This window comes from Schistocerca gregaria, chromosome 1, assembly GCF_023897955.1.
Source record: "Schistocerca gregaria isolate iqSchGreg1 chromosome 1, iqSchGreg1.2, whole genome shotgun sequence".
Classification (NCBI taxonomy): Eukaryota; Metazoa; Arthropoda; class Insecta; order Orthoptera; family Acrididae; genus Schistocerca; species Schistocerca gregaria.
In genome coordinates this window covers 110,754,351-110,778,286 of record NC_064920.1, presented here as the reverse complement: position 1 = coordinate 110,778,286, position 23,936 = coordinate 110,754,351, and the positions used below count along the sequence as shown (strand labels likewise).

General features: G+C 38.0%; 1 protein-coding gene across 1 annotated transcript in view; it reads right to left on the bottom strand.

Moving 5' to 3' along the window:
• Positions 1 to 23,936, bottom strand: part of LOC126334628 (uncharacterized) — a 114,326-nt gene that overhangs the window by 64,724 nt on the left and 25,666 nt on the right. Inside the window, exons 4-7 of the mRNA XM_049997065.1 lie at positions 21,600 to 21,804; positions 10,812 to 11,038; positions 9,995 to 10,086; positions 1,128 to 1,210 (exon numbers count right to left, since the gene is read on the bottom strand). Of these exons, the coding sequence (XP_049853022.1) occupies positions 1,128 to 1,210; positions 9,995 to 10,086; positions 10,812 to 11,038; positions 21,600 to 21,804 (607 nt within the window). The remainder of the gene's footprint in view (positions 1 to 1,127; positions 1,211 to 9,994; positions 10,087 to 10,811; positions 11,039 to 21,599; positions 21,805 to 23,936) is intronic.

Genomic DNA, 23,936 nt, shown 5'->3' with positions numbered 1-23,936 from the left:
TCCTTTTATAAGCTACAAGCTGACAGCTCTGGGAGGAAGCAGTGTGTGTCCCTGCAACCAATGAGCTACGAGCCGATCGCAAGCTTTCACTCAAATCATTATCTGCTAAGAGGCCAAATGAAAGTGTGCAATCAATACTATTGCAGTATCTGTAGGGACAATGCAACTATGATTAAAAAAGTATTTATTCTACACAAGGTTGCAGAAAGAATAGTACATAAAGTTGATAATGAAATATCTTGCAAAAAGCCTTTTCATGGACATGGGCCAATGCATACTCCCCTAATGGTATTTGTAGTGTTTATATTATACAAATTTTTTTGTTAGTATATAGACACTCGATAGCTGTCTGTGTAAGGTTCCATAAATGCTTTGTTTGAAAAACTGGATAAAAGAAATAGCAGCTGCGGAGTGTAAGGGGATGGGGGCAGTGCTTTATTTCCAAGTAGATGTTTTTCTCTTAATATAACTGTACATATATGTAAATGTTAAGTCTTTCCTTCTCATCCAGTTGAGTAAATCTCACCTGACCTGGGCCTATGGGTGATTTTTCCGAGCTCTACCCCTTTTCCTTCAGCTCATTAGTCCTTTTCCTTCCCCTTCAACCTTTCTCCCAGAAAAAGGAGCCACTGACTCCAAACACTTCATATGTAATACCTTTTATACGTGTTTTTTTGTCACTGCTTCTGAGCAGTTTTTTTTCTCTCAATTACATTATGTACTCAAAAAATTATTTTTTTAAAATATAAAGTAAATTAAAAATGATTTCCATTATTAACAGTGTGAGAAGCTTAGCACTAGTCAGAGTCATTTGTTAGTATACTTCACAGAACTACTACTCCTCAGTGGCTGTTTCTGCTTCTTAAAGTATAACTTGACTCATTCCAGATCCCTGATAGCTATCATGCATGATGGGATCTACAAATCACAATGTACAAATCAATGGATGATAAGAACAACAGTCATCAGATGGCTGTGGCTGGCTGATCTACAACTAGTAAAAGATGAACCAACCACTGATACAAGTTCGTTCTTAAGGTTTGTGAAAAATGAGTACATTTGTTAATCAATGGAAACTGTCAATCACTACACATTAGGGGACACTAAAATATCATCACTCGACTTACCTGTCAAGTCGCTTCTCTGCACAAGCATCAGCATGTGATGCAATATATTCCGAACTAAATTTACACTTGCATACTGGACACATCTGAAAGTGAAAATTACAGAGAGTAATTTAAATAAACTTATCTTTTTACTATTATATGTTTACAAGTTCAACAAAATGTGAGTGAAGGATCCTAACTTGGCAATCATAAGTATTATTGACATGATACAGAAAATGGCTCACTGACATCTTGAGACACCTCATTAACTTTGAATTCAATTTATTTCACAAAATAATATCACATCTTTATTATTACACTGATGTATCCAGGCATGTCAATGTGGTAGCTATTAATAGGCTCTGAACAAAACTATATCTGTGCCTTGTTCATTGTTAATATTTATAAAAATATATCTTCATTATTACTGTTCTCATTGAGATATTCATTCTGTAATTATATAGTTCAACTTAATTGCTCTCATACTAATTAAAATTCCTGACCGATTTACGAAAAAAAAAGTTATTTTTTATGTCTTTGGGCAAGCTTCCTGAACAAGATTTGTAAATGGGTTGCACAACTCCCTTGACAGCTATAATCCCATTTTATTTTTATATGCACAAAATCTTAATCTCTCCCTGCAAGTCAATTTCTGCAGCCACTTCTTTCTCTAAATTCCAGAACTTGAATGTGTTAGGTGGCAAGCAGAGCTCAGACAATAATTTAGCTCTTTGTAATTTTTTTATTTAGCATATGGTGTAGCATCACACAAGATTTACATATACCAGGTATGTCCCATAAGTTTCTGGCCTGACCTTGAATACAAGTGTGAAGTCTAAAATGATTTGGAAGGGAGGTAGTTACACCTGTCAGTAGATGTGCACATAAACTGCGGCTCGCTGCTAGCCTCAGTCAAATGATGACATTCGTCTGAGTAAGGCATTGCGTGCTGCAATCAATGAAGTCTACACTGTGTAGTGATAAAAGTTCTTGACAAAAGAAGGACTTGCACCAGCTGAAATCAATGTTCGCTTGTAAGGCATTTATGATTATGATTATGCTTCCACTTCATACTCCACAGTGAAGGAATGGTCTAAAAGGTTTCGGTTAGGCACAGAGAGCATTGCTGAAGATCCACAAGTTGGTCGACCTGTAGAGGCGGTGACTGAGGAAACCACTGCTATAGCTGAAAGTGAAATTCTGAGTGACAGGCAGTTGAAACTCAGGAAATTTCAGCATCATTAGGGTTATCTAAAACAAATGTTTTCCGGATCATGCATGATCATTTGCACATGAAAAAGATGAGTGCAAGTTGGGTGCATGACTTCACTCCGCAGGGCAGAAGAAGTAATGTCTGACTTCTTGCACCGGGCTCTCAGAACTCTGCCGTAGCAACCAGTCAGAAGTATTGGAATCGATTGTTACAGGGGATGAAATTATGGCTTTTATTATAGTACTCTGTCCAAAAGAGAATCTCTCGAATGGTGTGAACCAGTGAAGCTCCACCAAGAAAGGCGGAGGTCAGTCAAACCACAAAGGAGGTCAAGGTAACAATCTTCTGGATTTCAGAGGAAATGTCTTAATTAATTTCAAATAAAGGAATACCATTGTGAACACACAATACTATGCTTCGCTTCTGCACAAATTACGTGACGCTATCAAACTAAAGAGGTGAGAAAGGTTGTCGCATGGTGTTTATTTCCTCGGCAATGTGCCAACGCACATGGTGGCAATTGCAAAGGCTGCAGTAAAGCAATATGGCTTCCAAGAGATTGACCACCACCCTATAGTCCAGGTCTAGCCCCAAGTGACTTTTATCTCTCCAAGTGGAAGATAGATCTCTGAGGAAGAAACTTTTATTTATTTATTTATTTTTATTTATTTATTTAACCTGGCAAGATTAGGGCCATCAGGCCCTCTCTTACATCTAACCAGGCAGTCTACTTATTTTACAGTCATATGTTTTAGTAGGCATGTTGATGATGAAATTAAAGCTGATGTAATGGGACATTTCAATGATAAACAATCAGATTCCTTTTTGAAAGGCACAGGGTTGTTAATTCACAGATGAGAAAAGTGTACTGAAATAAAGGGTGTTTATGTGAAAAAATAGCATCATATTTTTGCAACTTTAAAAATGCATTCAGTCCGGAAACTTTTGGAACCTACTTCGTAAACAGTCTACAATACGTACATCAAATACAAATATAAAACAACAAAACCACAAAATATATGGGAACACGATGACAGCCAGACATCCATGTTGTTGATTTCACTGCCTTTTTGGTAGCATGCAGAATTCAGAGCAGTCAGCAGTGAAGGCTATCAATGAACGATCTTCAACTATATGTTTTAATGCACGTAATGCAGCTCCACGATCAAACTTGGGAGAAGCTATTTTCCCCTCTGTGCAACAAGTCAGCAGTTATACCACAGTCTGCCTGTATTCCATTTAGGGTAGACCAGATATTGCAAGGCTTGTCAAATCCAGGTGGTGTGGTAAGGATTATATAATGAAAGGCAGGTGGGTGCCTGTTTGGTCCAGTCCAGTCCTCTTTTGGTGATCAACTAGGCTGAGTCTATTTTCATCCAAATTATTGGACTCTTTGAGGGTGAATGTCTAGAGTGTGGTCTTGTTCTCTCAGTATTGAGATTGTCTTGATAGATTTGTAGAAGAGGGTTGTTCTCAATCTTTTGAAGCCTTGATGCAAACAGAGGGGCATTGTAAGTTTAACATGTGTATCTGTCTGTGGCATTGTGGCTTCCAAATGAAAGATCCAATTTTAATGCAGTTGTTTTAATTTGGAAGCTGGTTTAATCGGGTCAGTTCTTAGCTATGTTCTGCATATTATGAAATTGTAGAGCTCAAAATGATGTAAACAAAATCCCATGAGAGCATATGTTTATCTTTTGTGGTTAACCAACAATGAAGATTTTTGTCTTTTGGAGTCACCCATTTCAGCACCTACGAAGCAGAAAAAGGGTGAGTGTGATTCAACTTTGATTTTGCCCTAATAGTTTATGGAGCCTAAGGCAAGAGAACGCAATGACAGCCCACTTTCTTCTGATTTGAAGTAGAATTACTGCCACTGCTTATTGCTTATGTTAACTAAATTGGCTGAATATATACTAAAATGTAATCAACGAAGAGATGTGTGAATTAAATAGAAGAAACACCTCAATTGCATTAGTGAAAAAGATGGGACTGTTAAATAAATAAATAGAATAAAAACAGAATACATCTAAAGATAATGAAGTTTAAATTTAAATACAAGTAAGCTACGTAGTCAACACAGGCAAATATCACCACAATAATATCAAATTGTTGAGTCTATGTCTTATCAACTTACACCAAAATACACACAACTGTTGGAAGACACTTGTCATCACACGACTGCCCATTCAGGTTTCCACACTTGATCATGCAATGTGCACCACACACCATGTATTGCGCAACTCGTGCTTGTGGTTTAATGAAGCATGAGATAGCACACCGTCATCAAACCATTGCAGGACATCGGCCTCGTAAGATAGATTAATGCATGAAAATAAGCTCGTACATAGTTAATACAAAATATGATGTAAAATAAAAAGGTAACTCTCAATGTTAGGCTAATTAATGACAGATTGGTTTTTTTGGTTTTTATATTTTATACAATAAGTAATTATAACTTCACTAGCTATTTTGAGGTGTGGATGCGGGACGCGCAGGACTGGAAGATATGATGCCTAAAAGAAGAGGCTTATACCCAGCAATTATGAAAATATGCTAGAAAGGACAACTGCTGTTAACTTCTTATTTATTTTTATTTACTTAGCGGTCACCCAACCTGACAACACTTGGATCAAAATATTAATACTTATATTAAACTTCAAGGAGAAATACTTTGTTTTTACTTTTTAGAGGTTTTTTTACGTCTTTCTTTAACTTAAGTTTTTGGAGTTCTCTAATGCGTAATTTCTATAGCCACTGATGAGGGGGAGGAGTTAAAATGCTTAGTGCAGGTAGTCGATAGTTTGGGGTTACTTTTATTCTGCCTGGTATAAGTAAGGTGCACAGTCTGATTGAACTGAACACTGATGCGAGTAGTGCAAGTACTGCTGAGCCACACTGGTGCACAAAATTCTGCTACCATATACATTAGACCTAAGGCTAAAGTCCAGGGGCGGACAAATGTTGCACGCGGCTCATGAGCACACAGTGCTCCACGTGTGCTGCTCGAGTGCAATCGTCGAACGGGGCAGTGACGACAGCCGGCATGTTGCGGCAGTGTAGCACCAGGCTAAGCTGCAGACGTTGATGCAAAGCGACCACTATATAGTGAATGTTGTATTTCAATGGGAGAAATATTTTTCCTTGTGTAAAAACGTGAAAATTCGGAATGTTTACTATGTGGAAGTATTCTCGCTGGTCATCAGAAGTTTGGTACTGAACGCCATTACAGTAAATATCACAAGGACGAGTACAATTTATTGTTGGATTCTGAGCGGATGGGGAAACTGACTGAGCTTAAGAAGATCGATCTGACAATACTAGATTAAACTGACGTAATCTGCTGTTGCCACGAGAAATCTGTGACTTTCTTTCATCATGTCTCTCATCTAACTGATTTAACATTTTATGGAGCACTGTTTTCAATTTTTCAGGACGACAACAATGATAGCCCAGCGGTACGTAGAAGTTATAAGGTTGCGTTTAATAGAGCGAGAGTTGGAAAACCGTCTGCTGAAGGTGAGTTTATAAAGGAATGCATCAATGACGCTGCTGATTTACTTTGCCCACTGAATGCAAATAAGTTTCGAGCTATCGCTCTTTCTCGGTGGATGGTAAGTTGTTTTATAATTGCCCTGGCAGGTGACGATTACCGTCAATGCAGTAGTGCACAGATATTTCAGACACCGCGCAATTAGTGATTTATGACCGCAGCGTGGTCACTGCTCTGCACATAACAGGTTTTTTTTTTTTTTTTTTTTCATATGGTATCTTTAAAAAGCACGACCACCGGCGCTGACATCCTAAAAGCCGTTGAAGAAGCTGTCGATTCAGCTGGCTTAAACGGGCAACAATAGCTTAGCTGCGGTAATGTACTCAAAAGAGTACTGAGAATACCAATAACTCAGTATTTAAAGGACAAAGGAAGGTACGAAGTTAGAAGATGCAGAGTGGGTGACACATGAATGCACTGAACACAAGTTTGCAAGGAGAAAATCAGCTAAATTGTGAAATGGCTGAAAAGGTGCAAGCTTTCACTAGCAAGCTTGGGCTGTGGAAACGACATCTCTCGTCAGGGAACACAGTGCATTTCCCTACTCTGTCTACTGTCCGAGAACAGAATTGCAAAGAATATGTTTCTGTACTTAGTGCAATAAAAGAGGAATTTCTCAAGCGATTTGGGAATATATCATATTTATTCCAAGCTTCTGAATCGTTCCCAAGACCAGTTGCTGTTTCTGTAGATGATATTCATCCCAATTTGCAAATAGAATTAATAGATCTACAGTGTAATTCTCGTCTGAGAGACAAGTTCCTTTTGGCGAGATGTCTGATAGACTTTTATCACGACTTTCCACAGCATGAATTTCCTCGTCTACATCGTGAATCCGCGAAGATAATGTCAATTTTTGGTTCGACATACGTTTGTGAGAGATTTTTTTCTGTTATAAAAATTAGTAAGTCTCGGTTAAGAACAAACATCAGTGATGAAAATTTACGTAACTGTTTGCGTTTGTCTGTATGTAGCAATTTTGTTCCAAACATTAAACGTATTGTTAACTCCACCTGTAATAATTACATAAAACGTATCGTAGGTAATAGGTACTCTTTCAGACCATCATTTCTTTCAAGCACTCCTACTAATCTTATTCTTTCATTCAATAAAGCAAGCTAGGAAACAAAACGCATTACAGAGGAAGGAGCGGAGAAACGGTATTGTGGGGAGGGGAGAGAAGCGGGTGGCCAGTTTGCCCCTGTGTGCATGCAGAACACCTGTTAGCTGCACGCGTGATTGTGCACTGCACACGTTCAGGATTCCTGTCCGCCTCTGCTAAAGTCCGTAGTGTGTCACTGGAAGATGACCATGAAGTTATGGCAAGTTTCTGCAAGATACTGTTCCAAGTTCTAATTTTGGCAGCTGTGTTTGACAAATGAGTCTTGAAGCTTCAGTGATCTATTATGAAACCTAGATATTTTGGGTGTCAATTGTGGGCCAGTAGTTTGTTTTCAAAGTAAATACTGAGTTCTCTGTTGGTTAACTTGCTGTTGAGGTGAAATGTAGAGACTTCTGTCTTTGTGACACTGGGTTGTAATCTCTAATGGCAAAGACATTTCCCAACAATTTTTGGGTCCTACATTAAGATATATTTACAACTTATTACCAGAGCCCAAGCATCAGCATATCCCAATTTTCATGAAATGGTTATCAGGCATACCAACTATATAAAGGCTGAATACTAGTGGAGCCAGAACAGATCACTGTGGGCGGCCATTCTTCAGCTTCATTTGAGTGCTCAATCTATCATCCAAGATCACTTGGAAGCATCTATTAGAAAGCATGGCATTTACCAGATTGCTGGTAATTTTGTAGGGAATCACTGTCAGGAGTTTTAATATCATGCTGTCTCCTAACTGCCATATGCTGTTGTAAGGTCAATAAAAACAGCTGAAGCTTTCAACTGTTATCGGTAGCCTGCTTTTATGAACATTGACAATGAGAGAGAACTTGATCCAAGCAGCTTCAATGATGCTGAAATCCCGATTGTTCAATAGGGTATTTGACTGTATTTTGGAAACCATCTTAAATAATTAACTATGTCATTTTAAGCTCATAACATCCTTTTTTCCCCTCATTAATTTAAGTATTAAAAATATAAATAAAAAAACAATATTCAAATAATATGAAAGCCTGCTAAGACTGCCGTTTGAGTCCTGTGATGCCTGTCACATTACTGACTAGTATGCTGCTCCTACTGCTGTAAAGCTCATTTAAAGTGATACCTTGTTTTGGAATTTACATTCTGGAAAACAGTTACAAATAATGTGGTACCACACTGTACAAATACAGCTATAAAAACTCCTGAAAAATTGTGTATGAGTAGTTCAAAAACTGGGAAGATGTGTAAAATGTCGTCATAACTTGCCCGTAGAGATCTAAATGAGATAGTGCTCACTATATATGTTTACTTGTGTAAGGATCATTTTGATGTAAGTGAACACCTAAAGTCAACACTTTGTCGCTTGTAGTGTATTAGGTAGCAGGGTGGACATGTAATGCAACATTCACAAGATCGATCCTCATTCATAGGAAAGTTCCTGACCACCGCTTAAGTTTACTTGATTTGTAACACAGTTACGTAAAAGCTTTAAATTCTGTATCATATTACATTAATAGCTATTTCCCTATTTTCATTTATTAGCTCAATTTTACACCTGATAAATTTGAGATAATAACAAGGATGGCATTCAGTAACTGTATTTCATGCCTGATATAACTGTTATTCTGAAGAATGTTAGAAACCACTTAACAATTTCTGAGTACAATATTCTTCCCACACAAGTCGTTGTAGGCAGTAATTTACCACCCCGAACCGTCTTCACTAAGCCTGTTGTTAAGCTGTGAGATTTTGACAATGAAAAAAATTGAAAATTGCTTGGAACTTATGAGGAAATGTTATAGGACCAGGACATTTTGATAAAATGAAAGTGTGTCCTGGTTGAGCAATTACTAATCATTGTGTTTCAGCAGCAGTTAAGTACCCAGCAGAACAACATTCTACTGCATCAATTGCATATTTTACAAACATAATTTTCTGATGGTTTAAACTGATGACCCGCAGGAAGGGGAAAAAAAAAACACCTAGAAAGGGTAAAGCTGTTGAATGCAAAAACAGTGATGCTCTACACCGTGAGTGTTATTACACAGTCTGCAAATTGAGAAAATAGGTATCTGAAAAACAGTAGTAGTTATGGCAACAACCACAGTAATTAACAATCAGAATTATCTTCTGAATGAAATGTCGCCACTGTGTTTTCTTGTGCAGGTTTTACTAGTGGCCCTGGAAAACCTTTTCAGCATGGTCCAGGCAAATAACTGTGTACCAGATTCCCTCAGTTTTAAGTCAATTCTTTGACTTATTGCTACCCAGTAGCCAAACTTACCTAATTTGTTTCCTTTGCTGCTTGCGCTAAGTAGATTGAATAACATGGGGGACAGGCTATAACCCTGTTTTAACTACTTGGCCCCCTTTGTGCTTTTCAACTACAGCCTGGTTTCTGTTAAGTGTAGTTCATAGCACCCCCCCCCCCCCCCCCCTCCACACCTGTTATATTACCCCTGCCACCTTCAGAATTTGAAAGAGAGTATTCAGTCAACACTGTCAGAAACTTTTTCTTAATCTGCAAATGCTATAAATGTAGGTTTGCCTTTTTTCTCCTGTGACTAACTGTAAAGTCAGTATTACTTCTGAATCTAAACTGATCGTCCCTAAAGTTGTCTTCTGCCAGTATTCTCATTAGTTTGTAAATAACTTAGATTAGTGTACCGCTACCACAACTTATTAAACTATAACTACTGAAACAAATGCTGCCCCTCTTCAGGAACCATATATTAGCCTGGCCTCTCCACAGATAATCCTTCAGTGGGATTGTACCTACACATTGACTATATGTTTCACTGACACACGGAAGTCACCCCCATTTCAGCAAGGTCCATGGTTCATGGTATCATACAAACTGAGCTTTATACTATGCATTACCTGTTGTTATATAACAGTCAATATTTTCTTCATTTGCATTTCCTAATGCTTTGAATCTTTTCTTTTATGATTAAAAGAGAAACCATTCACCTGTATGTTACAATCACTTGATTAATAAAATTCATATGAAAACCTACCACTTCATCATTCTCTTCAATAGCTGAATTGCTGTTTGACACACCAGTGCACTGTGCTGCATGGGCTTCAATTTCTGTTACCTCATATGAACCTACAAATCAAAAGAAATTAATGAACACATATCAAAAGTAAGGATACATTTTATCGCCTATATTATGGAAGAGCTACAAACAACAAGATTTAACTGAATTACAAGCTGCTGAGATAAACAGAATAACAATTTCATTCACTTTCATTACATCACATAAGCTTTCATATCCTTTTTTCCAAGCCTGTGCTCATGGTTTCTCGAACATAATAAGCTATAGTTTTCATATCTTTTTATTTTGCAAACAGTACAATAATTATTTCTTTGTGCAAAGATCACAAATTCTGCTAAATAAGTCATAACAGATCATCATCTATTACTTCTTTAAAGTGGTTCACTAAGATAGTGTTCAACAAAGTGAACTAGATGCATTATGGGTAATACTCGAAAGAAATAAAAGCAAACCATGTCTAAATAACTTCTCTATAGCAAATCAATAGCTAGCAATATGTGAATGAGAATTTTATTGGCCTTGCACCAAGTATAAAGACAAAATTCAAAACTCTGTTTTAAGATAAGAAGTGCCCTTTACAGCATCGAGTTATCTGATTTATATGGTTCAAATAATAACACAAGAATATAATGTGATACTTTATTGAAGGAAGACATCAAAAGTGGGGGATAAAATCTCGGTATCACGAAATTTATTAATCATTTCAACAGCTTCATCAAAATATTCTTATATACCATTATTCTTAAGTAACGAGACATGATTGGAAATAACTCACCACAACAAATTGGGCATTTGCTACGCCTTGAATCTGTACCAGACAGACCATTTGATAGCTTTTCAGTTCTGGAAACATTTTCTCTTAATGGCATTTCTTTAGCACAATCGACTGTTTCTGATATCTTCTCTCTGTTCTCAGAATTATGAAGGTTCATACAAGCTTTCATGAGCTCCAGTGAACGTGGTGAAGCTGCAGCTACTTTTTGAATAACATCTGACTGTGGCCTGAAAGGAAAGAGATTAACTTAAAAACTTTTAAAAATTCAGGTGCTACAATAATCACATGTAAGTTCAAAGACAAAAATACTTGAAAATAAAGCTCATATAAAAACTGCTGCGGGGGGGGGGGGGGGGGGGGGGGGGTTACTCACAGCTTTACTTCTGCCAGTATCCGTCTCCTACCTTCCAAACTTGGACGTGAGTCGTGCTTCGGTAGCTCAGTTGGTAGAGCACTTGCCCGCGAAAGGCAAAGGTCCCGAGTTCGAGTCTCGGTCGGGCACACAGTTTTAATCTGCCAGGAAGTTTCATATCAGCGCACACTCCGCTGCAGAGTGAAAATCTCATTCTGGAAACATCCCCCAGGCTGTGGCTAAGCCATGTCTCCGCAATATCCTTTCTTTCAGGAGTGCTAGTTCTGCAAGTTTCGCAGAAGAGCTTCTGTAAAGTTTGGAAGGTAGGAGACGGATACTGGCAGAAGTAAAGCTGTGAGTACCGGACGTGAGTCGTGCTTCGGTAGCTCAGTTGGTAGAGCACTTGCCCGCGAAAGGCAAAGGTCCCGAGTTCGAGTCTCGGTCGGGCACACAGTTTTAATCTGCCAGGAAGTTTCATATCAGCGCACACTCCGCTGCAGAGTGAAAATCTCATTCTGGAAACATCCCCCAGGCTGTGGCTAAGCCATGTCTCCGCAATATCCTTTCTTTCAGGAGTGCTAGTTCTGCAAGTTTCGCAGAAGAGCTTCTGTAAAGTTTGGAAGGTAGGAGACAGATACTGGCAGAAGTAAAGCTGTGAGTACCGGACGTGAGTCGTGCTTCGGTAGCTCAGTTGGTAGAGCACTTGCCCGCGAAAGGCAAAGGTCCCGAGTTCGAGTCTCGGTCGGGCACACAGTTTTAATCTGCCAGGAAGTTTCATATCAGCGCACACTCCGCTGCAGAGTGAAAATCTCATTCTGGAAATTTGGTACTGTCGATTGATTTGTGACTTGCTGGTACATGAGCAAGATCTGCTACATATTTATATGGCCTCTCTGTACATTTTCGCATAGCAACACTGTATCTTAAGAAAAACATAGTATCGGAAAAACAAATTTGCTACTGTCGATTGATTTGTGACTTGCTGGTACATGAGCAAGATCTACTACTGCTGGTTTATCTGTGTTTCCCCAGACGAAAATTGTTTCTTGAGTTGTTTCTGTGCTTTTGAATTTCTGTGGCCTCTCTGACCATCCTAGCATACAAACGTTAGGACCCTGATAAAACCACAGTATCAAAGAAACTTAGTTCTAGTGCACAATCTACTACTGTCAATTTGTTTGCGATTCCCAGATAACAACTGCTATTGTGCTCCTTAAACTGGGTGTTTATGCTGCTTTTTAGTTCTTATATGTAAACTTGAACGCAGCAAGGAACTGTATACTGCCTAAGGAAGTGTATGTCATTTTTCACTGTAATTAATTCTTTTCCACTAGAAGCTCCATATCTTTTAGGGTGTAGTACCCCATTTATATCTTTGTTAGAGTACCCATTAGTTCTTAAATAAGTAAGCTCTTCCTCCAGCACTGTCATTCAAAAATTCTTTTAGCCATTCCATCAACATTTTTGTCACTCCTTTTGTTTGTTTAGGATGGTGACACATTTTTGTGAACATGTCTGTCAAAGTGAGTGAGCTTTCTTTAGACTTTGTGCCCTTCAGATCCATGAGTTTTTGTAAGTACCTGTACACATAAAAAGTAAATACGACTTTCTTTCTCTTTTTCCATAGTAAATTCTACACTGGGATTAACTTCACTCAGAAAATTTAGAATTTCAGTGTTCTTTTTCTCCAAGAGGTCATATAATGAAAGAATCGTCAATACACTGAATCCAGCAAGAGGGTTTCTTCCTGAGCATCTGAAGGACTGTTTCTCCAAATTTTTCTGTATGGCTGCACTGACTAGGCTCCACATAGCCATGTCATCTGCTTGATCATACAATCTGCTGTCCCACTGAAAGTAAACTGATGTTAGATAATGTTCAAAAAGATTTACCATATAATTTGCTAGAATACCTCCCAACTGTGACATCACAAATGGTTCAAATGGCTCTGAGCACTATGGGACTTAACATCTGAGATCATTAGTCCCCTAGAACTTAGAACTACTTAAACCTAACTAACCTAAAGACATCACACACATCCATGCCCGAGGCAGAATTCGAACCTGTGATCATGGAAGTCACGCAGTTCCAGACTGAAGTGCCTAGAACCGCTTGGCCACAGCGGCTGGCTGTGACATCACCATCCCAAGTGGAGAGAGTAGTGATCAAATCAATTGGTGGACCAGGCTAAAAGCATATGTGAATAACAATATTTTGAGGAATAGCTGAATCATTTAAAAACTACTTTCAGAAAAAAAGTACTCTGACAAGGAAGAATTTCTGGTGATACAGAACCAACAACTAGGAAACTTTAGCTTTCATTTCTAGAAGCAGTCACAGATCACATCAGCTGAGTACTATGAAGAAAAAGTATTAACACAGTACTTAAACCAACAAGAAAGGTGCGTGAATATTTGAACACAGCAAAAGACCTACATCCACTGCCTGCCACAGCTGAAATACATAAAAAACATTGCAAATGAGATCTGGTGTAAAAGAAAAGCATTAACAGTCAGCTCATGGAACACAAGAGCAAATGTCATCTGGAAAACACAGATAGATCAGTAGTAGCAGATCGTGCATAGGGGACCAGGGAACCACCAAATTCATTTCTCCAATACTACGATCTTATCAAGATCTGATGATTATTAACCTAGGGTGTACAGAGAAGCCGTAGAAATTCAAAAAGCAGAAAAATAACTTTAATATAAAAGAATAAGGATTGAAGTTGGACAAGTTGCGGGTCTTAGTGCAAAATAAAGCTAATGAAAAATAAGGCTCCACTACAAACTCCATAACACAACACGACAGCCCAAATCCGAAATTTCAACTGTGATCTGATGTCACAATCTCCAAACTGTGTGAAAACGTACAAACAGTTCAGCTTGCTAAGCCTTTTTAAGTTTGAAACTTATATCTGAGTCTTTATAGCCTTGATGAGGTCTCCAGTATTATGAGATGAAACATTAAACACAAAAATATGCCTTGGACCATGATCTAATGCATAAATAAAAGACTCAGTAAGGATGCCAATACCAGGCACAAAAGATTGCACTGTAGGATCAATTCAACACTAACTTCTCATCACTAACCAAGGTTCTTTTTTTTAAGTTGACCCCATAGTCTCTGACACTCTACATTGTTGTTGGCCAAATCAACCATTTGACTGTTAAGTACCCCTTTCCAGAGACTCAGGCGAAATGAGGTAATTCTAGCTCAGCCCTGTATGCAGTTTACCCTTTGTACCACTACTTCCTCCTTGGAGAAGAAGAGCCACTAGAGATCCATACTTGTGCTACCAAATTTTGACAGATTGTGGTTGGTACTCTGATCTGAAGATGTTGTGTATTTAGACTTGTTTTAGGTGATAGCACTACCAATGTCAAACATATCTTAAAGTTCTGTGAGAAATTAACATTATCCCTAAATTCTCAGAGTTATAAACGTAACATTCTTCCATATGCACATTAAATATAATGATGTTGAGAAATATAACCACTTCAGCTGTAATATCCTTTTATTATTAGACACTTCAGGTTTTACAGCACTTACAGCTGCACGTTCAGCCACAAATCTGTAAGTGGAAAAAATGAGTAATTCGGTCACTCTGTTAGTGAAACTGCACTGCTGAGAAATACGACAACAGCACAGCATGCAGGAGAGAGATTCTAGCAATCTAATTTGTAACTCGCAGCTAGCCGCTCAGAGAGAGAATTAATCTTATTGGTTGCTAGCAGTTAGTGGTGGAGGATGCCCAGAACGGCTGACGCAAACTTTAAGCAGTACTGGGTACTATTGCACAAGTTTTAATGATTACATTGCCAAGCAACAAAAGTCAACTAATGTATACAAGGTGGCGATTTGTCTCGAAAAGCTGGAAAAATAATAAATTCTCAGAAAATTTATTTTACTGAAAAAAAAGTCAGGTACATCACGTGAAATTCTGAGAGGCTCTGATGGAGAGTCAAGCGGTTTGGTGATGGAAAGGACTCTGTTGGGAAGTTGAACTGTTTGATGACAGAAAGAAATGTAGTCATTTTGCTACAATTCACCCAGAGACTGCTATGGAAACAGTTGTGGATTTATATAATAATTGATGAATTATTCCTACTACCTCTGGTACGTTCACCAACATCAGCAATATTTATTACTGTCCATGTGTTCTCTAGCTCCAGATCCATTGCCCATTGCGTGATTGTGAGTCTAATGGAGTTTAATGTGTGCATGAGAAATTGTTACATACCTGGCAATTAATAATAACACAAAGAAAAAGTTTTTTATACTATAAAAAAGTAAGTACAGATCAACATTTAATATTTTCAGATCAACTTTTTAATATTTTTTACTAATTCCAGTGCAAAGTAGTACTTTGGGCATTTTCTCGCAGTTCAATGCTTCAAGTTAAAAATGCCCATGGCATGAAGAGCATGCGGTTTCATGTTGAATCACTGTTATCAACATCTATTGATATTACGTTCCAGAGACAACAGTATGAAGCGTGTTCCTATGAGGATTTCTCATATACTTGTGGTTATTGCATAATGATAGAATGGTGACGGAAATATCCAATGCCTGGAAAGAAAATATATACAGCAAAGAAAAATCTGTTTCACATTAAGCAGCTCTTTGGCATCAGTTACTGTTCATTTGTTGTGAGGAGCGATAAGGCTCCCACTGGGAAAAGAAAATTTCTCATTCACTGCTTCAGATCCTCTGTTTAAATAATACAAAGGACAGTCTTATTTTACACACTTGATGGAGGCAAGAGTTTTGCATAACAATATGGATAAATTACAACTGCATTCTCTTCAAAAGCATACTGTTTTACTCCAGTAAAAGCAGACTGACAAAGTTGTCTGGTTATTCCACTATTTGATGCCACTGTGTGAGAAAGTGAAGGGATATATTTATGCTAATGGAAAGTCGTGGATGGACTGCAAAAATGGAATCAGTAAGGGTGACCACTTACTGTATGTCTGGGGTGTTGAGCAGTTGTAGGCATGTCAACCAGATTAAGAGTATTGCAAAATTTTTGTGCACTGTTTTTCTACTGTGTAAAGGCATGCACACACGTGCGCGTGCACACGCGCAGGCGAGCGCGCGCACACGCACGCACACACACACACACACACGCACACGCACACGCACACGCGCACACACACACACACGCACGCACGCACGCACACACGCACAATGGCGCAAGCACACACACGTATGGTTACATCGTGTGTGCTTACAACATTTTCAAAAGTGTTACACTACCCATCCAATCTCTGTCATCCTGGTCCCTCCTTAAACTACACCTTTTCTAACCCCTCAAAACATGGGTCTGGAAGTTTAGGCATCATAAACCATTAAAATATGCACGAAAAAAGGCATTACAAATAGTTACAATAGAGAATAGAAGGCAATATAGAAAACTTTTCTGGAGTAAAGTTGAGTCTCTTGTCAGATAATACATTTTTCATTTGAGAAAAAGACTTCTCCACATATACAGAGGTAACTGGAGCAAATCTAAAACATTAAACTATTGCCGGGCTTACTTCTACTGCAAAGAACTGCCACCTAGCAGAACTTTTGAAATATTTCCAAGTTTGTCAAGATCAGAATTTTTCGAAAAAAAAATATTTTCACTTTTCCATAACTAACAAACCCTATTTCCTTGGCACATTCTGACATTCTCCAATCCTTGCACACAATCATCCACAATTTTCACTGATTTTGTAAGACTTATGTTTCTTGAAGCTGACAGTTCATTTGTGATAGGAAACCAAACTTGGCTGCTATGGAAGTCAAGTCATTTGCGAAGTTTCTTCACTGCTAAAGTTGAAGACGCTTCATCCTACAGAGCAATGAACAACTTAGTTATACTCTGGAAATTTAAAGGGTAGTAAACTGCTGCTGAAATCCATGTCCCCAATTTTGTTATGAAAGGTTCAGGGGACACAGATACATTTGGCGTAATGTCTTTCAATATCTGAATCCTGTATGGAGTTTTAACAAAGATCTTAATACTGGAAATCAATTAGTCGACATTCTGAAACAAGCTACGTATCTCTTCTGCCACCCTGTGACACCCATGTGCTAAACAAGACACGACAAGCATGTTTAGAAATAGCACTTTCATAGTTGGCTCAGGCTTTTTCATGTTTAGTACAGCATCTGAGATGAAAAGTAATACACTGCCGTATTGAATTTCTGTGATTAATAGGTGAATAACTGTTCCCTTGTTAATATTTTTCAGGCACTCTGTCGTAAGCAGGATCACTTTTAATGATTCACCTCCTGAAGGAGCTAATGGCCCAACAATGACACTGCCAATAAGGGACCAATTCCATTCCAGGCCATTTTTTTTCATCTTTAATGATTCTCATTATTTGTGACTCTTCAAGCTTTCCCATCAGATACGTTGTAAATAATCTTCACGGGCTTGCCGCCAGATGACGCGCAATTTACACAACGCTTCCTCTGAGCAACTGTCCAACATCTTCAGGTGTTTCAACCTTACTAGTGTCTAGGTGTAACTAACGGTATCTGCACATTGACGCCTGTATAAAGAACACGCACATGAAGAATACACAGGTGTGGAAATCATGCATGTGCAATGATTTGCAGATAGATGGTGCCATACTAAAATGCCCTCTGCACTCATGTCGACTGTCTGCTACTATGACCTATTAACGCCAAATGGTGCTGCACTGTTCTAACAGATACGTTAATCATATGTCACACTCTGATTTCTGCATTGCACGTCTGTTAGCACTTTGACAACTCTATGCAAACACTGCTGCTCTTCGGTGTTAAGTGAAGGCTGTTGGGAATTGTGTTGCCCACAGTGAGAGGTAATGCCTGAAATTTGGTATTCTTGGCACATTCTTGACACTATAGGTCTTGAAAGATACATGGAATGTCCCATGTGTCTAGCTCCAACTACCATTTCACGTTCAAAGTCTGTTAATTCCCATCGCGCAGCCATAATCACATCGCACACCTTTTCAAATGGATCCCCTGAGTATGAATGACAGTCCGCAAATGCACTGTCCTTTTATACCTTGTGTACACGTTACTACTACAATCTGTGTATGTGCAAATCGCTATCCTCTGATGTATATATGCATGTCACTATCCCATGACTTTTGTCACCTCAGTGTATAATAAATGACGTCGTTTCATATCAGAGCTTTTTGTAATCCAAAATATGCATTTGACAGTGTAACAACACTACAACATATGATGGCAGGGCTGCACCTTACTAGTGAGAGTATATGCAAAAGAAGCATTAGGCTTTTAATGTTTCAGCTGCAAGTCTTTAAACATAATGTATTAACTAGCAAGCAGTGACTCCAGGCTCATAGGCTGACATTTCTTTTGCATGTGTTCTCAGTGCATTCCCTCTCCCCAGCCACTCCATCACAGGTGTAATGAAACAAGTAAATAATCCCAATAAACACAGTTTTGGAGACCACACGAGTGTAGTTATGCAAAAGCTAACAGACTATTTGGATTATGTTCCTTAGGATGAAAGAATGCATGTGTGGTACATGCAAGTGATGCACCAGCGCACTTTCATGTTGCTGTTTGGGAATACGTAGCATGAATCTTCTACAAAAAGAGCATCAGTCTGGGGTCGCCAATACCATAGCCACCTAGATCCCCCAACCTGAAACTGTCAGTTTTTCTGTGCATTTGGGACACATCTGGCAGTTTTGAACATAAATGGAGACAGATGAGATGAGCTGAAGCCTGCCTTCACATGAATGGTGGCCATGTGGCACACTGTAATGTGTATAACCTCAATTGCATGTCTGCAGTCTGGATACCTGGGGACTCTGTAATAAGGTGTTCTTGTATTCAATCTAATAAGTCACATCATATGTTTATTAGGATTATTTGCTTGTGTGTGTGTGTGTGTGTGTGTGTGTGTGTGTGTGTGTGTGTGTGTGTGTGTGTGTGTGTACTGAGTAGCCCAAAGCCCAGATAAAGTAGGAAGGTTGACATTATCAAGACCAAAGTTAAGGCCTACCAGAACTGACAATCCTAGTTGTAATGGGAGTGAGTACAGTAATTACTCCAAAACACACTAAAGCTATACAAGCATGATAACACAATGAAATCTAATTAATAACCTAAGTAGCAACTCTTCCAAAGACGCCACTGTCACCAAAGATCCAAACAAGCATTCAATTTGGATTCTGGGGAAGATTAGACACCATGTTAATGGTGAGTCAGAACATCTTGGAAATCCCAAAAGGTCTCACAAACTTAAACCCAACTCAAGGACTTTCTTAGGAACTGTACTCTTAAACTCTTTAATACAATCTGACAAGATGAAACAATTGATTAACGCTCAGAAGAATATAAAATTCTAGTAAAGCCATTGCAAGAAACCTGCTTCAAATGACATTTCTGAATCAGATGGATATTGCTTCTTTCAGAACAAATCAAAATAGAGAGCAATGCAGAGCATTTCATTTCTTGACACATCCTCAGCTGCCAATATCAAAATCTCAAATTTCGAACCAATAGATGACAGACTCTGTGTGCTGTGGAAACAAAATTAATACTTTTATTAATGTACATGCCAAGCAGGCGATCACTTTATTTGGAGAGTTCGAGTGCCTTTTAGTGAGATGTAAATTATTAACTTTCCCTTCGCTCAAGATCGGTGTTTGCTTATGCTTGCCGGACCATTCCCACGACTTGGAATTGATGAATATTGCAGGCCTAAAATAGTTCACACAAGCTAGAAACTACCACTCTACAAGTACCATCTATAGCAACCAATGAGGAGTATGGAAAGACAGACATGTGAATTCCTGGAGGTATGAGCACAAAGTTGGTTCAGAAGGGGCTCACTCTCTGCCTGCAGCTTCCAACCTGATGTGATGGCTCTTCCTAGTCATTAATAGCCTGGTCAACTTTCCTAGGTGCACCTCATCCATCCTGTATCATGAATTATATCAAGCGTTTTACCGAACAAATCCTCCTGTTATAACCTATATGGTTGCTCACTCCCTCATCTTATCCTACTGACACATACAATACCCAAAAAATGACAAAAATCACAAGAATTCTGAAAAGACAGAAATTTCCAGAAAATGGTACCAAAATGGTGGAAATCCTGAAATACTACATAAGGATCTTACTGCATGATTACAATGTACAAGTTGGATGGAAAACAAAGGATAAAAAGACCAACAAATAATGGAAAATGACTCGTTGAATTGTACAATCTCTCTCTCTCTCTCTCTCTCTCTCACACACACACACACACACACACACACACACACACACACACACACACACGTGTGCTCCAATAGAGTGCTGGTGTCTGGTAAGTCTCCCCTAACCCAAGGTTCTGGGTGACTTCTCTGAGCTCTACCCCTTTTTCTCAACCTCACCAGCCCTTTTCCTTCACCTGTCTTCTTTCCCCTTCAACCATTCTGCCAGAAGAAGGAGCCGGTAGCTCCGAAAGCTTGCATAAGAATAATGTCTTTTATACTTGTGTTCTCCTGCTGCTGCTCAATGTGCAGATTTTTTTAAACTGTCCAATTACACTGCGCTTTCAAAAATCAATTATTTTTGTTGATACTTTCATCACATATATACTAACAAAGGGTGACGATTATTCGGCAAAAGCTAGAATTCTCAGTGACTTACATTTTACCTGACAAAATTGGGGAAATCTCAAGGAATTTCATAACATCTCACAAAATTCTGCATTTTTAACCAAACATTGAAACTGAATTTTACTGAGTTTTGTAAATAACATTTTAAAATACTTAAAATCTCAAAGTGTGTTAATTATATGAATATTACTCCATACAAATTATCAATATTAAAAACTGTGGTTAAACTACGGCTTATGGCTGGTGTGTAGGTAAACTGAGAGGAAAAAGAGACATTACCATGGTATGCCTCTCCCCCTCCACTTCATGGATGAGGATCCCCTCCACCACCGCCATTAATTTATAAGGAGCTTCTTGACACCATCTTCCTCCCCATACCTGGAATTCTGAGGGACTTTTTTATCCCCCCCCCCCCCCCCCCAAACGTCTGAACAGCCACCCTGGCACATATTTTGCACATTGACATTACACACAAGTCCACGTTATAATGATCAGCCAACATAACAAAAGGAAAATTCCAGAGACCGTTGCTATCTTCAGTGAAAGATAAGATTTGTGCTCCAAGTTATTAAGTGGAGTACACCAAAACATTAAAGAGCATTTATTGCAAAATATGAATCACTATTAGAAAAGTCAACGAGACATGTCATTTTAATTATATTGCCTCACAACACACATTAAACTGCAACAAATAAGATATGGTGCAATAAAACAAAGATTCCTCTTGTGTTAAACAGATAAGTTGAGAAAGTTTGAAACAACTGAATTTGCAAACTAAAACAATATACATGACAAAAAAAAAAATACCTGGAAATGCTTGCTTTATTGTATATGTTCCTTTTTGCCATAATCCTGTTTTCTTTTCCACTCGTATCAGCAAAGACAGTATCTTTTTCAAACGTTATTATGTGGATAAAACTCAAACCAAATGGAACATGAGTATCAAATGGTTGTGTACAAGTAATTTTTATGATACCCCATTTCTTCTCTCTCACATTTTCACAAAACTTATCTGTAAAATAAAGCACACATTGGGTAGTAATGAATACCCTGATGCTAAAACTAGATGAAATTTTTAAATAAATAAAACTGTCTTGCTAATGGGAATACAAGGTATTGCATTGTGATTAACATCAACTTCAAAAGACGTAACAGACTTTTACAAACTGACTTTTTCAAATTAAGTTATAAACAAGACTGTGTGTATCAAAGATAATGAATGTAAATTTGTTGTTTTATTTGTTTCTTCCATCCAGCTAAAAAGCTGTCCCAAATGCATTGCTGTTGATCTAAGACGAGAAACTTACCTTCGATACTTGTGGAAATTCATGCCCATTTCTCTGTCTAAATCGAGATTTCTTGCTAACATCATGCATGTCTTTTCATGCTTTTTAAATTGACAATGAAAAGTTCTCGATCGAATACCAATAAACAAAGGGATAAAGGTAAATACTACAGTATCTTTCAGGCACTGATCAATCAACAGGCACATAAATAGTAAACCTAGAAAATTGGTTAAGAGAAGGTAGTTTTAAATGATGGGACCCAAAGGGTTTCCAACAGGCATAAAATGTGTTGACTTTTTTCTTTAATGTTTGGTAGCAAGACAATGAATCTGTATGTGTATGTTACAGTCATAGAGAAACTTCTACTTATCATCAAGCTGCAAATTTAAGTCTACACATCAACAAAAGATCACAAAAATATTTGTATTTTGAATTTTATGTTCCTTTATCTGGTAAAGAGACATGAAAGGTTTGGAGTAAACAGCCTTAAGCAAAAATGGTAGCCAAAAACGGGAGACCAATTAGAGGGAAATCAATAATGAAATTGCAGAAAATTAGGTATATAAACAACTTAATTTGAAAGCAAGTATTATTTGTAGTGTTTACTCACGTTTTCAAACAAACAAATTATGTGGGAAATAATCACTTCTTTACACTAAACCAATTGGAAAACAGAAAAAAATTATTTATGTACTCCACATAATTTAAATAATAGGCCAGCTCATGGATTGTCTGCGGAGTATAATCGCTATACAACAGATTTTAAGACACAATATTAAATTAAAAACTTTGAAGTGAGCCAGATTAAGACATGTGTTGTTATCATGTTAAAAAAAATATTTATACATAGTTAAAAAGTATTTATTATATGTCACTGTTGGGCCTTTTGTCAGAAGACTGGTTCGATGCAGCTCTCTACGCTAGGATATGCTGTGCAAGCCTCTTCATCTCTATATAACCACAAACTACATCCATTTGTACCTGCTTACTGTGTTGAAGCCTTAGTCTCTTCCTACAATATCTCCCTCCACCCTCTATCGCTTCCTTCCAATAATAAACTGACCATTACTTGATGCCTCAGGATGTTTCCTGTTAACCAACCTCTTCTTTTAGTCAAGTGGTACCATAAATTTGTTTCCGCCTCAAAGCAATTCAGTACCACCCATCTAATCTTCTACTCAATCCACTCACCTAAGTTTCAGCTTTCTTCTGCAGCACTACATTTCAAAAGTGTCTAATCTCTTCTTGTGTGTATGTATTGTCATCCACGCTTTGCTTCAGTACAATGCTATACTACATTCATGTACCTTCAGAAAATAATACTTATTCAGTGTCAACAAATATCTCTCAGAAATATTTTTATTGCTATTGTCAGCTGACATTTTATATTATATCTACTTTGGGCAACATCGATCAGTCACTGTGCTGCCGAAATAGCAAAACTTATCTACCACTTTCAGTATCTCCTTTTTAATCTAACTCCCTCAGCATAATCTCATTTAATTTCACAAAATTTCATTATCCTCATTTCAATTTTGTTAATATTCATGTTACAACCATGTTTCAAGAGGTTTTCAATTTCATTCGACTGATCTTCCAAGTCCTTTCCCATCACAGGGAGAATTACAATGTCATTGGCTCAAAGTCTTCATTGCTTCTCCCTGAATTTTAATTCCAATTCCAAATTTCTCTTTCACTTGTTTTACTGCTTGCTCAATGTACATGCTGAAAACACTGCGGATAGGCTACAACCCTGTCCCATTCCCTTTTCAACTACTGCTTCCCTTTTAAATCCACTGATAACATTTTGCATTCTGTGTTTTGTCCCTGCTAACTTAAGAATTTCAAAGAGTGTAAT